At 41.6% G+C, this 17,263-nt stretch overlaps 1 protein-coding gene and 1 long non-coding RNA gene across 10 annotated transcripts in view; one reads left to right on the forward strand and one right to left on the reverse strand.

Annotated features, from left to right (window-relative positions):
* Positions 1-17,263, forward strand: part of RBMS3 (RNA binding motif single stranded interacting protein 3) — a gene marked incomplete at its 3' end in the record, with an annotated part of 775,525 nt that overhangs the window by 621,690 nt on the left and 136,572 nt on the right. For all 9 annotated transcript variants that reach the window (XM_079947347.1, XM_079947348.1, XM_079947349.1 and 6 more), the window contains one exon: positions 11,478-11,557. In XM_079947347.1, coding sequence (XP_079803473.1) covers positions 11,478-11,557 — 80 coding nt within the window. The remainder of the gene's footprint in view (positions 1-11,477; positions 11,558-17,263) is intronic.
* LOC307199594 overlaps positions 1-17,263 on the reverse strand; it is a 660,078-nt gene that overhangs the window by 526,206 nt on the left and 116,609 nt on the right. The gene's annotated exons all lie outside the window — the stretch shown is intronic.

A 17,263-nucleotide genomic window follows, 5' to 3' on the forward strand; every position in this document is an offset into this window, starting at 1 on the left:
CTAGGGGTGATGGGAGTTGTAGTTCAACAACATCTGTGGACCCACAGGTTGAGAAAGGCTGGGTTAGGTAGATGGACGGGATGCAGTTAATGAATCTTTTTGATCCCTCAAGAAAACCCTTGGCAGATGTGCTCATCTATATAATGTGTGATCTATGGCTGTTATACAGCACAGGCAGACTGGCCAAAAGTGTCTTGTAGGGAAAAAAAGCACATCTGTTTTCACTAAAGATGCAAGTTTCTCAAAATGTTTGAATATTGTCTAGACACCACTTTTTTTAAAAAAAAAAGTGATGATACTTTCATTTTACATCATCACTTTTTGCTGCTTTTCTTAAGATGCAGAAAAGAAAATCTGTTAATCAGAAGGCAGAAATGAAAAACAAAAGAACTGTTGTCATTCACAAAAATGATTTGCGTGAAATTTGTTTTTGCTGTTAGCAAAATCACGCTGCTTTAAAGAACCCCTCGTGGCAAGGGACTTCCGATGAGCAAGTAAAACGGTAGCAGCTATTTCATGCGTATCTGTGTGATGCAACATATCTTAGTCCATCATGAGCAAGGCAGGTTTCCCCTGTGCTAATAAGGTGTCATAAGTTAATAGGCATTGTGATTTCACCTTTTGTCCTTGATGCAAAAGAACGTTGCTCTGAAGAAGGTGTTAAAATAACAGGGTCTGCATTCAAATGGCAAAACAGACTGAAGGATGAGGCTCTATTGCCTCCTCCCAGTGAATTCATTAACTTGCCTTATTATACATTTGCTAAGGGGAGATGCATATCTGGAACATTAACTTGCGCTTGAAAGCTTGGGTTTTTTTTCCACAGGAATGAATTTAACAGGGACTGGGGAGGGGAGGAGATGACAAGGTGGAATATACACTTTCAGAAGCACCAAGTAGCACAAACTGTGTTTCCATGAAGTATAAAGGCAGCCAACGCTGGGGGTTATTCTGGGATGTGTGCCTTGCCTGCTGTGTGGTTGAAATGCTCTTTGTGTACATGGAAAAATTCATGCCCGAGCTATTTTGCTGCTTGAGATGACCTCTGTGACCAGGATGGTTTTTTACCAGCTGAAACAATTACAGGACCACAACAGCCTGACCTCAGTGGTCCATGCATTGACAGTCTCAAGCCTTGATTACTATAACATGCTTTTTGTGGGGCTGCCCTTGTATTTGGTCCAGAAGCTTCAACTGGACAGCACACAGGAGCAGATTACTGCTGAGAAAGCTCACAGGTTGCCAGTTTGCTACTGGTCCAGGTTCAAGGTACTTGTGTTAATTCACAAAGACCTAAGTAGCTTAGGCCCAAAGTGCCTTAAGGACCCTCTGATTCCTTATGTTTCACCTACAGAGGTCCTCCAGTGGGGCACTTCTGCTGGTTCCCCATGCCCATGAGATTTGGTTGGCTTTCACGAGGCACTGCGTCCTTGGTGTGTCAGGCCCTGCCCTGCCAGACTCCCTGCCAGCAGATTTTGGGCAGGAACAACCCCTCCCTCCTTTTCCATGTATTTTGAATACTACCGTATTTTTCGCTCTATAAGACACACCAGACCACAAGACGCACCTAGTTTTTGGAGGAGGAAAACAAGAAAAAAAATATTCTGAATCTTAGAAGCCAGAACAGCAAGAGGGATCGCTGCGCAGTGAAAGCAGCAATCCCTCTTGCTGTTCTGGCTTCTGGGATAGCTGCGCAGCCTGCATTCGCTCCATAAGACGCACACACATTTCCCCTTACTTTTTAGGAGGGAAAAAGTGAGTCTTATAGAGCAAAAAATACGGTATATTGTTTAGAAGGGCTTTTGCAAGATTATTTTTCTCTTTTTGACCAATCAGTATTTATCGATGCTTTGTTGATGCTTGTAATGTTGCTTTTACGGATGCCTTTTTCCTGATTTTATTCTAATATATTGAATACCACGTTAATACATTTTTATGGAAGTGCCGATTGTAAATACATAAAGTTCACAAAGACAAAACATTGCAGAAACAGGAGATTGAGGGCAGGGGATAGTTTTGCTACCTATTCCTTAGAGCTAGTTCACAGCTTATGCAGAATAAAATTACGGCACGTCTGAGGACAAAGCTGCACATTATACTAAATCCATAGTGTGCAGCTAGGTGTGTTTTTTCTTTAATTACAAGCAGTGTTGGAGAGGGAAGGAGGGAGGGAGGGAGAGTAAGACTGCAATTGGGTTTGTAACATGTATGGAGCAGAGAGTCATAGCCCTTCTTTTCCCAGCCACAACCTGTATGAAAATCACCCTCCATGTGGCTATAAGGCTTTGAACGAAGTTTCTGTTGGCGCCAGTACACAAATCTAAGAAAGATATATTGATTTATCCTCAATATTGATTTATGGATCACCTTCTAAACAACTGTCTCAAGCAATATATGCTGAAGATGATTAAAAACAGTTAAAAACGCAAAACCGATTTGTTTGTTCCAATAAATACTTCCCTCTTCCAGCTCACTAACCTCAGAAATACCCACATAATGGTTTGCACTTGCATACAGAATCATTATCGGGTATATGCAGACTTCTTTTTAAAGCTGCTATGTGGAAACACAAAACACTTGTGTAAGTACCTATTGGCTTTAAAGCCACACCATCTTCCTCCCTGCACTGGGAAGCTAGATCTCTAAGCAGTGCAAATCCCATTGAAAGATGAGAGTGCATCTTATGATCTGAAATTGTATTATAGGTGCATCATCATGTCCTCCACTGGGAAACATATCCCTAAGCAGTAGAATCTCCATTACAGGACATGGATTCGAGTTTTATCACTAGTGTAGAAAGAGCTGTTGTTCTTGATAAATGACAGTTACGGACAACTAACTTTCATTTTCTGAAGCTGTTTCTTAATGATGGAAGTTTGCAGAAGTAGTAGGCGCTATAACTTTTTTGGGCGGAGGGCTGACGTCTTATATCTTAAATTGACCTTCCAAAATTCACCCCCAAGTGACATTTTATAGCAGACTCATAAAGCTCTGAAAAGAGAGAGAGAGAGAGAGAGAGAGAGAGAGAGAGAGAGAGGGAAAAAATGAGGGAAATGCTTACAGCCATACACTCATCTCTTGCAGTGCTAGCGGGTACCAGTATAATACTTAAACTGAAAGGCAACATAAATCAATCAGTGCCTGGCTATGTTTTATGCTACCCATTTCCCTGCTCAGGAAACACTAGTAAATGTGTTGAACATAAACTGCTTTAGAACAATATTGCTATATGGGGCACGTAACTATGTCAAAGGTAGAAATTCAGTTTTTCCTTACTTTAATTTTTGTAAAGGCCACACCTCTGCCCAGCCAGGGGGCATACACATTTGAAAGCTTTGGCCCTATACCAAGGGTGCTTTAAGCAGCTCCTGACATATTTCTAGTCAGAAATATAATAATAATAATAATAATAATAATAATAATAATAATAATTATTATTATTATTATTATTATTATACCCCTCCCATCTGGTTGAGTTTCCCCAGCCACTCTGGGCAGCTTCCAACACAATAATAAAATACAATAGTCCTTCAGATATTGAAAGCTTCCCTAAAATATGATTGTACAGGTCATCTCTTTGAGAATAGAATGGGGGAGGCCTTCTTTTACATGCCTTATTGCAGGCATAGGCAAACTCAGCCTTCCCAGATGTTTAGAGACTACAGTTCCCATCATCCCTGACCACTGGTCCTGTTAGCTAGGGATGATGGGAGTTGTAGTCCCCAAACATATGGAGGGCCGAGTTTGCCTATGCCTGCCTTATTGTCTCCCTGGATAGCTGATTGGTCTTATCATCAGGTCCCCCCCGCCTTTTAACTAGGTCTCATGCATGCATGTGTAGCTAGATCAGACATTTAACAATTACTGTACATTTTGTGAGGCCGAATGACTGGATCTTCTCCATTGTTTGCTTTTAAGTATCATGGCATGTTCTGAAGCTTCTTTAAGGCTGTCTTGCACCTTGGGAGATGTCATGCTAAGTTTGTTGGCTTCTCTGCCAACCAGATGCATTCCATAATCATACATTAGAAATTTCAGGGGAGCTGTTTGTAGGGAGTTAAATTGTATGCATTACTATGACTTGATGATAAACATCCAGACATACGGTTCACTTGCAGGATTGAATCACTGATTGCAAAATATGAAATTTGGATAGATCCCCGTGCTCCCATAGTAACCTTTTTAGTGTGCCACATCCCATAATGCTTTGTGCGCACTTTTAAATGTTTTACGGTCATAAATATGCTTTTGGTTTGATATTTGGGATATTGATATCTCGGAGTTTCCTATCACCTTTTAGGAATAATACTTCAAATCCCAAGAGCAATAATAAGCTAGAGGTATGGACTTGGGATTTGGATCAGGATTAAAAAAGATTTTGTCAATTTATAAGGATGTTACTTATACTGTGCTTTTAATGGGAAAGGAAAGGAAATTGGAATAATATATTTTGTGTGGCAGTGAAGGAAAATTACACAGTTGTTCCACTAACCTATTATTTTAGGCTTCCAACATTTTGCTAGCAACTCATTTAATCATCTCATTATTTTTGTAATACATATTTTGTCTTTTTCATTTGTGGTTTGAATTAATTGGCATAATGATCATGTACAGTTGACTTAGTTCCATAAGGTCTCTGCATGTAGTATTTATTTTTGTTATCTTTGTTCAGGCTCCCTATTACTTTCATAATTCTTAATGACCATGTTGGGTCAATTATGGTTTCCAGCGGAACCAATATCCACAGGATATTCTGAATATATATATAATATTATCCCTAACACAAAGATTGTGACTGGCATTTGGCTTAAATTATCAACTTGGAATGTCTAACTTTCAACACTTATGTTTTATAAGCATTATGGGTACACAAATTCACAGCAGAAACTTTCACTAAAGTAATATTTCTTTGGATGTTCCTGTTATTTTTCTCAATTTCTGTGATCCAGAGAGGCATTGACAGTCACTTTCTTTGCAGCAGCTGCTGCTGATTATATATTTATTTTTATCCCGCCTTTTCCCCTAATGGGACTCGAGGTGGCTTGCAGATAAAATAAGAACTGCTAAAAACATGGGGAAAACAATTAAGCACTGGTAGAATTAAAACTGTCTGTCTGTCTATATGTGATATAGCTTGCTTTTTGAGTCAGATGGGGCTAATTCACATGCAACTTTGGGCATATCTGTGAATCAAAGCGACTGATGGTCTGCTCGTGATGAAGAGATCAGGAGGTTGCCTTGTTATGACCATGTATCAATATCAAGCACATCTGCAGTCTGCTGCGTTTGGTAGGTCACCACAAGCTCAGGCAAAATAGCATTCAAAAGTGTGCCACCTGTAGCACTTTAAAGGAAGACACCACTGATTTTATGTGGAATCTTATGTTCGAAAAGCCTGCGCACTATCCTACAAAGCCTGTGATCTATGGCTCTTCCAGGGCCAACATCAGGTTTCAAGAGACCTTCAGCAAAGTACTGTTGTGGGACTCCCTGGAAATGAGGCCCTCCAACAGCAGCAGCAGCAGCAGAGGCTGACCCCACATGCCCATTCCCACTCCCAACCCCAGAGGCAACATAATTACTGGGTAGTGATACATAGCAGTGCAGACTTTGGAGAATCAGGCCCACATCATTGGACTCCCCAGCACATTCACCAGTAAAAGCAAGCCGCTACCCGGACAACTGGGAAACACTGGCCTGCGAGCGCTCCAGTTGGAGAACAGCCTTTACCAAAGGTGTCATGGGCTTTGAAGACACTCGAACGCAGGATGCAAGGGAGAAACGTGCTAAGAGGAAGGCACGCTTGGCAAATCCATACCGTGATCATCTCAGGCCCGGAAACCAATGTCCCCACTGTGGAAGGAGGTGTGGATCCAGAATTGGCCTCCACAGTCACTTACGGACTCATTGTTAAAACTTACGGACTCATTGTTAAAACCGTGTTTATGGAAGACAATCTTACTCAGTTACTAGTGATCGCCAAAGAAGAAGAATATTAGATGGGTGCCTTCTCTCTCTTGTCTTTCCAGTACCTGTTGAAGACCTTCCTCTTTCAGCAAGCCTTTTTAAGCTGAGATATTTCCCAGTCTGCATCTGGAATTGTTTTTATGACATCTTTATCGTTTTATCACTTGGACGTTTGCCGCCCTTCGTGGGATATAAATTTAATGATAAATAAATAATCCACACAATGCAACAACTACCATATATACATTATTGGCACATATTATAGAGATGGAATTTAAATGATGCAGGTGAGTCCAGCCACACAGGACTGACAGTTCTGACAGCAACCCAACCTAACAGTAGTATTTATTTTTATTTTATTTATTTATTAGATTTATAAACTGCTCTTCATGATAAGATCTCAGGGTGGTTCACAGAAAATAATAGTAGTTGTAGAAGAACCATGACAGCCTAGAATATCTGCTAATGGCACCCCTGCATTACTGGATTCTGCCAAGCCATTTAAATTTTCTCACAATGCAATACCCTCTATGCAAGCTCTTGTCAACACTGGGCCAATAGAAAGAAAGAAAGAAAGAAAGAAAGAAAGAAGATAGGTCTTCAGAAGCACAGTGGTGGTCAGCACTTTTGAATACTCAGTATTCATTAGACATTTTTGCTCACTGGATGGGTTTCTCGGTCACTAATGAAATAGCTTACATATGTTAGCTTCTGTAAAATACAGCAAAAATATATTTTAGAAGAGTATATTCGGGGGGGGGGGGAATGTGTATATGCTTCTGCTGGGAGATATATAAAGTAGAAATACGTTTCGTAGAGTGGATGTCATACTGGTAATTCAGCAAGCCGTGTCCCATATAAAGCAATTGCAAATATATCTCTGGCATTCAAGCGGACCCAGCGGAACGTGTGAATTTTCGTGTTGCAATCTGAAGCCAGGCTTAATGTGTCGTGGACTGCCTGCTACAACATTGTTCTAGGTGGCTCCAAAGGATTCAGGTAACGTGGAAGAAAAATGGGCCCGGTTGTAGCTATTGAGCAGTGCGCTTGAAAGGAGTATGTCGCTACAGCTTTGTCTATTGTGCTTCATTTTCAGATGGGATTTGATAATGCTAGTGTCTGTTTCAAGTGAAGTGTGTGCCAGATTACAGATAGCTAGCCCTAGCATTTGAAAGCTGTTAATTGTGAAACTTGAGAAGAAAATGAACTCATTCTTTCTGAGGTGGCTATTCAAAATCTGGGCCTCCCCACTTTTTTACTTTTTGTGCGTGTCATTCTAGAGCACTGTGGGCTTCGCTTTTATTTTCTTCCCACATAAAATGCACAGAGTGTACAGACGCTCTTTCATTTGGCAGCCTCTCCCTTGCCTTCTTTGCTTGGGAATACTTTTGGGTTGTTAAGGATGTGCCCCCATGTATTAAAATGAAATTGTCACTGCTGTGTGGTGCAGCGTAACATGGTTTGACACTCCACGCCCGCAGCTACAGAAAACAGGCTTTTATTGCATTTATTCTTTCAGAGACAAGAGTCTCTATAGATTTGCTGCCGACGTACGCTTAGTTAAATCTGAATGAAGCCAAAGTGAACAATCTTCAGCATCAGTCGTTTTGTTCTTTGTCGAAAAGTCCATAGCCCACGTGGTTGTGGCAGCATTTAAAAAACAAAACAAAAAGCAGGTGTACAAAAGATTGCAGTGATTACAAGTCAAGAGGGACAGTTTTAGTGCCTCCTCCTGAAATAAAGTAACATGCATTTTGATACCATTAAATCATCCCCTATTCACATTTTCCAAACTGCCTCTGAAAACCGCTACAGGAGAATGCAAACCCCGTGTTGACACTCTGGAGAGCATCTTCGCACTCCAGAAGAATGCATATTACCATATCACATATTTTTGAGTTTTTGGGTCAGCCTTTGGGGGCTGTATGTTAATGCACTGTGGAAGGAAGCTGAGGCAAGCTACGTGAAAATACGTTGAATTTCTAGCAGTGTTCTTGCTGGAGGCGCAGCAAGCTAGGGGCCGAAAATTCAAGTGGCCGCCAGTATTGGGAAGAGAGAGAAAATGGAAAAGGTTGATACATGTCTGCAAGGCTGGAGCTTTCTATACTGTCCCTTTAGCATCATTTCTTTGGGGAAATCCTACCAGATCTTCTTTCAGAGTCAGATATGAGTTTTCGATTTTCACAGCTTGGTATGGCTGGTCTGCTGGGGATGGAGCTTTTAAGCAGAAATGGGCTGATAGCAGCTCCCTTTTATGAGCAGTGTGGATAAAATATGTTTTAAGGTTAGCCAAGGCGTTTTGAGGGGATTTTAAAACTTTTTGGGGTGTTGGAAGTATGTGACCAGGGTAGGCAACTGGAATTGATTTGAATTGATTTGTTAGCATATATTCTGTTTTTGCATACAAAGTGTAAGTTTGGAAAAGGGGACAGGGGCACCGTGAAATCAGTTAGATGCACACAGAATGTTATGCAAGTTGCTACAGTACTGAGCCCAAAGCACAGAACCATGCCTGGTTTCAGTACCAAATTTGAAAATACGGTGGTACTTCTGGTTACGAACTTAATTCGTTCCGGAGGTCCGTTCTTAACCTGAAATCGTTCTTAACCTGAGGTACCACTTTAGCTAATGGGACCTCCTGCTGCCGCCGCGCGATTTCTGTTCTCATCCTGAGGTAAAGTTCTTAACCTGAGGTACTACTTCTGGGTTAGCTGAGTCTGTAGCCCAAAGTGTTTGTAACCCAAAGTGTTTGTAACCCGAGGTACCACTGTAATGGTTTTCATCATGATCCCTATTTGCATGCTAACTAACGGTGGCTGGGAAACAGAGAAGATCAGGAGGGGAGGAGGAAATGAGCAGAAAGTGCAAAATGTGGTGTTAAAGGAAATTAGGTGCTTCCGTCTCGTGGAAGTGGAAGTGTGGTACCCAGGTAGATTCAGCTAGCAGAAAGCTTTTTGTGACTGTTTCTTCTGGAGAATTGGACCTCTGAAGTATAGGGGGAGGGGAATTACTGTCAGATGCAGAACAAGACAATCATTTTGGCCTCAGAAAATGAGAAATGCAAAGTTGGTAAGGGGGTAAGATTCCCTCAACCAACTTGCTACTTCAGTCTCTCAGAGCTTTTCTTCAGACAGCAAAAAATTGCAGGAAGGACCAAAATGTCTGTGGGTGGGTGGGGTTTGTTTTCCTCAGGAGAAACCACTCCGATAACAACTACTGCCATTTTGAAAATTAGAATCCTTATGTTTTGTTCCGATGGACTGATTTAAATCTTTTTAAAAAGTTTAAATTTAAAATATTTTCCCCAATTTACCCCGGCTGATTTAACTTTCCCTTCTGTATTGCTTGTATTGTGGTTGAGGAAGTTTAGATGGGTGGGGGGGAATATATTATCCCGACTGAAGGTCTTACCAGGGAGCATTTCATACTGGTGATATTGTCTGGGAAACAGAGGGTCACTTATGAAGGGGGGAACGTGCATACCCCCACCCCATTTCTCCTGAATGTAGGATGCCAGGAACACCACAGCCCATTCAAAGTTTATTGTAGCCTGCACCTCAGTAAAACATGTTTTTAAAATGCCAAAAGTAGCCAGTTTCCCTTTGAGGAAAAATTGCAGCGTTTGAGACTTTTTAATAAAATATTGTGCATGTTGTAGGAAAAGTGGATAGGGAAAAGTCTCTCTCTCTCTCTCTAATAATAATAATAGTAAAATCTGGGGCCATCCAGTGAAAATGAATGCCGGAAGATTCAGGGTAAACAGAAATAATTCTTTGCACTGTATATTTATAGCATGCACAGTACACTTTTAAAGCACATGACTTCCTCAGAATAACCCTGGGAATAGTAGCTTCCCCTTCACAGAGGTATAATTCCCAGTCCCCTTAGCAGCCTACAGTTACCAGGGTTCTTTGCAGGAAGTCATGTGCTTCATAGTAAAAGTCTAGCAGGAACTGAAAAATGAGCAGCCAGTGGGAAACGAAGAGGAAGAAAACTGGGGGTGGGGGTGGGGAGATAAGATGTTAAAATATTTTCAAAATGTCATTTGAAAATTGAGCAGCTAATAAGGGTGGGAAGAGAAACGTCAAGATGGCCCGTTGGGGAGTCATTTTTTCAATCTGAATTAATGAGAGGTCAAATTTGTAAAAAAAAATATAAAAAAAAATGGAAAGCAATAAAAATCAAACATATTAAAAAATAAATGTGCTTTAAAAGTATTGTGTGGATTTGTGGAGGATGAAATTAATGGACTATGTGGAACTTGATAAACTAACGGGAAGGATCCGAAACCGGCGGGACCAGAAGTTTACTGACTGAGGACTGAAGTAAATTTACGGATTATTTGAAAAGTATTTGTGATGATCAGATGACGTTTGTAGGTTTGCAAGAAGCTCTGTGAGGAATAATATTAGAAATAATGCAAAAATGAAGAAGGAGATAGGATATGTTAAAGATATAAAGGCAATAATGAGTTAGGAAATGCGTAAGAAGTGAACAAGACGGAGGATTATCAGAGGTGCTGATGGAAGTCCAATAAGAATGTATTTGTGATAAATTGTGTGCTATGTTTTATAATTTTGTATTTTAAAACATATATATATATATATATATATATATATATATATATATATATATGTATATGTATATGTATATGTATATATATATATATATATATATATATATATATATGTATTGTGTAGATTTGAAGGGAGTGACGGCCACCAACTCGGATTGCTTTAAATGGGGATTAGGCAGTTTCATGGAGTATCTGTAGCTATTAGTCATTCTGATTATGTACTACCTCCAGTTTTAGAAGTTGCTGGGGAATCCCTGCATGTGGGATTCCCATAGGCATCTGGTTGGCCACAGTGAGATCAAGATGCTGGACAAGATGGTTCATTGGCTTGATCCAGCAGCCTCCTCCTCCTCCTATGCCCATGTGATTTTCAGAACACACACACAAAAAGGTAATGTTGTAAGTGTAACTGACACAGAGACTTGGATGTACAAAACCAATGCATCCAGACAGAAAAGTACAGTGGTGCCTCGCAAGACGAAATTAATCCATTCTGTGAGGCTCTTCGTATAGCGGTTTTTTCATCTTGCGAAGCAAGCCCATTGGCAGCTTAGCGGATTAGCGCTATTAGCGGTTTAGCGGCTTTTAGCGATCAGCTGTTAAGCGGCTTATCAGCGGATCAGCTGATAAGCGGCTTAGCGGCTTAGGAAAAGGGGAGGGGGAACCCACAGGAACTCGCAATACATTTTTGTCTTGCGAAGCAAGCCCATAGGGAAATTCGTTTTGCGAAGCGCCTCCAAAATGGAAAACCCTTTCGTCTAGTAGGTTTTCCGTCTTGTGAGGCGTTCGTCTTGCGGGGCACCACTGTATCGCAATTCCTGTTAAAGCATCAGTATAATGGAGGGAGTCGGCACGTTTCATTATCAAGTGATATTGCGTGACTTTTTCTTGATACCTGTCATCTATAATTATTATTATTTTTTCTCTTTCTCAGGATGGAATCTACCGAAAAATGTGAAGTAGTTATTCAGCATTTTAATGGGAAATACCTGAAAACACCCCCTGGTGTGCCAGGTAAGTGTTGTTCTTCACCGTTCATCTGATACCAGCAAAGCTGGGGAATATATATCAATTGAGACAGAGTATAGGAATTCTGAGACTGAAAGGCCCCTTGAAATGTTCTTTTTAATGTCCACCCTAAGGTTAGAGGTTACCACTTATTCAATATCAAGTATCAATAAGTCACAGGAAAGTCTGATGAACATCTCTGTGGGTTTAGCATTATGTGTTTGGTCATAGCATTTAGCATTATGTTGGTCAGTAATGCTGATTTAAACATACAGTGACTGGTGTGGTGCAGTCTGACGGCATCAGAAACTGAATGTTTGAATAACTCCTAGTTGATGTGAACTTGCTATTCCAGGCTGCATCAAGAAAAGTATAGTGTCCTGATCAAGGGAAGTAATAAAAAGGTAAAGGTACCCCTGACCGTTAGGTCCACTTGCAGACGACTCTGGGGTTGTGCGCTCATCTCGCTCTATAGGCTGAGGGAGGCGGCATTTGTCCGCAGACAGCTTCTGGGTCATGTGGCCAGCAAGTTTCCTTTTGGCTTTCATTATGTTAGCTCCATCCAGCTATGTAGTCCTTGTGTGGCATTTGCTTAATGGCCTTAGGTCTCTTCTTTATCCCTAGTTCTAGAATTGGATTTGTGCTGAAGCCCTGTTTGAAAAAGTCAAAGGAGGCAAGAGGGTGTTGTGTGTTCTCTCTCTCTGTGATAAAATATGGAAGCTCCTTTTCCAGAAATGGCTCTTGAGGAGAGTTCTGACTTGACATTTCACATATTGGTGTCTCCATCTCCAATTTGCATTGAATTTGTGCTGTTGTATGTCTTAGGTCTAGGGGACGCGGGTGGCGCTGTGGGTAAAAGCCTCAGCGCCTAGGGCTTGCCGATCGAAAGGTCGGCGGTTCGAATCCCCGCGGCGGGGTGCGCTCCCGTTGCTTGGTCCCAGCGCCTGCCAACCTAGCAGTTCGAAAGCACCCCCGGGTGCAAGTAGATAAATAGGGACCGCTTACCGGCGGGAAGGTAAACGGTGTTTCCGTGTGCGGCTCTGGCTCGCCAGAGCAGCGATGTCACGCTGGCCAAGTGACCCAGAAGTGTCTTCGGACAGCGCCGGCCCCCGGCCTCTTGAGTGAGATGGGCGCACAACCCTAGAGTCTGTCAAGACTGGCCCGTATGGGCAGGGGTACCTTTACCTTTACCTATGTCTTAGGTCTTGACACCCCCACCTCCACATTAAATATATTAATAAACAAACCAAATAAAATGGGCGGGGGAGGAGAAAATGAGAGTGGAGGAAGATAAAGGGGAAATAGATTTAACTCAACCTATGGAATCTCATTACATAGAAAGGTCACTGAACCCATTTCCCACTATCATGAGTTTTTACTTGCCATCAATGTATTTACTGTCCTTTATGCCACAGCGACTGGACCACAGCGACTGTATGCAGGGTCAGGGGTCCCTTTACCTTTATAGCATTTTAGATTGAGCTTGAATTGCTGTAGTGTTTCCTCTTTGTTGCTCACAATTACAGCTTCCCACATTTTTATTTGTTTTTCTTACTGAAATGGAGAGCCGAATGAGAATGCATGTGGGCACATTTACATATTATGCTCAAGATCTAGGTTGACTTACGAGTGTAAACAGTAGTTCCATGAGAATCCTGATGATCGGAATTGGAAAAGTACGTCACCTTCAAGTCACACAAACGTTGTGTTGCACTTATGGCCACATGGAGTAGAATATTATTGCTGCTGCTTCTTCTTCTTCTTCTTCTTCTTCTTCTTCTTCTTCTTCTTCTTATTATTATTATCACCATTATCATCATCATCATCATCATCATTATTATCATCATTATTATTATTTGCATACCGCCCTTCACCTGCCGTTCACAACATAAAATTACAATATAAAAACCACAAAATACATAGTAAAAATAAGAATAACTAAAAACCAATAATCCTCCTTCCACAACACATGTTGAAAGGGCACCTGATATCAGTCAGCCAAAGGTCTTGTTGACGAGGAATGTTTTTGCCTGGTGCCTAGAGGCGTATAATGAAGGTGTCAGCCAAACCTCTCTGGGGAGCCACTGCAGAAAAGGCCCATCCTTGTGTTGCCACTCTCCAGTCCTGTCATGAGGGAGGCACATGGGCCTCAGAGGATAATCTCAGGGTCCATGTAGGTTCATACGGAGAGAGGCAGTCCTTCAGGTACTGGGTTCCTGAGCCATTAAAGGCTTTATAAGTCAAAACCAGTGCTTTGAATTAGGTCCGGAAATTAATTTGCAGTTGAGGCAGAATTGGTGTATTGTGCTCAAACTATCTTGCCCTTTGGTTGTATGCAGGGCCAGATTTAGGTTTGATGAGGCCCTAAGCTACTGAAGGTAATGTGGCCCTTTATATGCCCAGCTGTCCTTTGTCAACAACAAATTGTTGCTGTTTTTTGTGTTGGATATATGCTATTTGGTAATTTATGGATCTAATGGGTATCTAAAGCCATTTGCACATGTTGCCATGCAACAGTCCATGCAGAATGTAGGCACCCTATATATAGAAATGAGCAAACCAGTGATATTTTAAGGAGCAGGCTAGCAGGCTTACATCATAGTACTTACTTACTTACTTACTTACTTACATCATAGGAGCCTACACAACACAAAACAAAACACTGTTGCTGTATGCAGGTTTTGTTTTATTTGTTTTTTATCTTATATTTTGGAAATGTAAATCCAGGTTTTTTTCTTTAATTTTCTTTGGGCCCCCAAAAGAGTGGGGCCCTAAGCTATAGCTTGTTTGGCTTATACGTAATTCCGACGCTGGTTATATGATCTGTGAATGATACTATATGTTTGCATCTCGCTTTTCCTCCCAGGAGATCAAGCTTGTGTACATCTTGGCAAGTTACATATATACAATAAGCAGCAGATCTTGCCAATAGCTTGCATATGATGGAGGTGCGGAGCCCCCAGTGCACATACAGTATACCGGGTCCAGGAAATCCTGTTAGCATCCCTGGTGATGGCATCCAACCTTTCAGTGCAGAAAAAAACACATCCATTGGAAGAGCCACTCACCCACCCCACACCCCGGTTAAGTAAAGTAAATGTTTGTGAGTAGATTCACAAGTTATCCCAGGGAAACTCAAGATCGGTCACAGAATATTGTGGTACAATTCTACATACAAAGATACCATCAGATGGACATTCCTTCTCTAGCAATTGCAGTAGTTGCGATATGAACCTGCCTAATATCATAGCTACACCCGATGGAAATGCGAAGGATAGCAATGATTTCGAGCAGATTTCCAGTCAACAGAATCCTTGTCCTCTGTAAACCATCTCCCATGTCACTCAGTAATAAAATGCTCTTCGCATATGTGAGTCAGCTGGCCATAAATGCAGCAGCTTCATGACTTTTAACTGTAGGATTTCCCCAAGTTTTATATGCATAATATTGAATTCAGAGTTCTCATCCAAAGGAAGTGTTGGTAGAACTGCGCCATGCGTAAATTATCTAGAAACTATGGGCTGTTTTAAAAAAACAAAACTTACACGACGTTACCTACAATCCCAAAATCCAGCATTTATGCCATGGCAGAGCTTCCAGCAGCCAATGAAACTGCAAGAACAAAATTTACAGAGATCATGTTCTCAGGAACTATTTCAGTGTTCTTTAGCTTTTGGAGAACTGGGAGTGAGTGCAGGGAACTCAACTTCTGAAGAGGAACTCTAGAGTAGAGGCAAGGAAGGAAGGAATAAGGACAAGTGAATGTGTCAAATTATGATTTCTCTCCTTCTCATTTTTTCCCCAGTCTTGTCTTTACATCTCCATGGGTTTCTACATGGGTTTTCTTTCTTTCTTTCTTTCTTTCTTTCTTTCTTTCTTTCTTTCTTTCTTTAAAAAAGAGCTCATGAAAGTTTATCAGTATTTTAGTGCAATTTTCTCCTGATACATGCATTAGTGTATTTTGCCTAAAATGCAAATTTTGTAAGCTATTTTATGTAATGCACTTTTCTATATTATAGTTGCAAATATATATACATTTTCATGCACATTCTATATGCATTTTTGCACACACATTACTTGACTGGAGAACTGCATTGCAAAACTCAGAGAGTGAAAATTTTGAAGGATGGCTGGTTTTTTTCAGTTTGCATATTATTTCAAGAACTGTCAGTTTGGTAATTTTGCTGTGAATTGTGAACAAAATTTCTGTCCTATTCCTAGCAAGGCCTTGGAATCCCTGAATGGGAGTTAAGCCCTCTTTCTCCTCAAAGAGTGGGGACAAGGCCTCTACTCCTTCTGGAGGGGAGGTGTTGTGAGCGGGAGTCGATTCCCGTGTCACACAGGGGGGCCCTGCTCCATCCTCTTGCTGGCGCACCACGCCCCCCGGTTGGACACCCAATCGGGAGGCACAGAGGGGTCGTGCTTTGTCGCTCAAATGCCAGCCAACTCACGCCATTGCTCGCACTTTTTGCTTCGAGTCACCCACCCACCACTCCCTTTAGAGCTTAGCTTTTCCCTTGACTTTGCTATGGACCTCTGGTTGGTCGCTCTGGTTGCCCAGGGGGCCTGGTAGGAGTTTTTTTCCAATTGGCAATTTAATTGGCACCGGCCTCTTGGTTTTTTTCACCTACCTCGTAGCAATCGTCACAACTTTTGTTAGGCATTGGAATGTGATCTTGGTGTGTGGAAGAGCAAGGTGTGGCCATCGCCTAACCCTTCAATTTTGGGTATTCCGTTAAAGGAATCCGGGGTCGTGGATCCTGTCCAATGCCTGTGTGGCGGGGGGCCATGGCACGACCCTCGGTGACATCAGAGGAGAGCTTATAGTTGTATTAGCATCAACAGGCTCCCCCGACTGCTGGATAACCCCTCTTCAGACTCACCCCTCCCTGAGTGGGTGGAGTCTTTGTCCGTGGTCCAATGCCTAAGCCAATACCTTCTCACATGCTGTAATCAATAAAGTTGTGGCCTTTTTCTTGCCCATTAACCTAATATACTGTGTCCATGTGTCTTTATTTCCCAAGCGGGGATCGGGTCCTCGAATCACAATGCCCCACATCTTGCAGGTCTAAGCTCCAATCCTATTGGATTCCTAAATGGTCAGCCTTTTGATAGGCAACAAGGATAAGCAATATTAAGCCAGTCAGTACTTAGACAGAGAATGGAGATAAGCAGCAGCTCAGCACTTAACACATAGCACTATGATCAGCATTTTGAATAACCAGCTGTTATGCCAACATTTTGATTAACATACTAACATACCATTTGGAAAATAGAACCCTTGAAAAGCTGTAGCCCTTGGCAGAACTACATCTCCCATAATTCCATTTTCTTTTCTACCATCACAGCTGCTGTTGCCGCCACTTTTTAATAAGGTGTGTGCTTTGAGAAGTGGGGGTGAGCAGAAAAAATGGCCCCTGGTTTTTCTGGAAGATCCCAGATCACTTCTGAATTAATCCTACGAGTTTAGGAGAGACCACCCATCTAAGATGCTGAACTCCCTGTTTTAGGAGGTTTGGCTATCCCCCAAACTCCCAGTTTTTTTATCACTATTTCTCCTCTGGCAGTCCTCTCATTTATCTGCTTCATATTATTTTCTTCCGCTTAGATCAAGTCTCTTAAGTTTTTCTTGCCTCCTTTTTGTATTTGATCTAGATGCATGGCATTTTTATTGATGTTGTGGTTAGGTTTTCATTTTGTTCCGCAAGTTAC

Source organism: Podarcis cretensis (assembly GCF_951804945.1).
Source record: "Podarcis cretensis genome assembly, chromosome: 12".
Taxonomy (NCBI): Eukaryota; Metazoa; Chordata; class Lepidosauria; order Squamata; family Lacertidae; genus Podarcis; species Podarcis cretensis.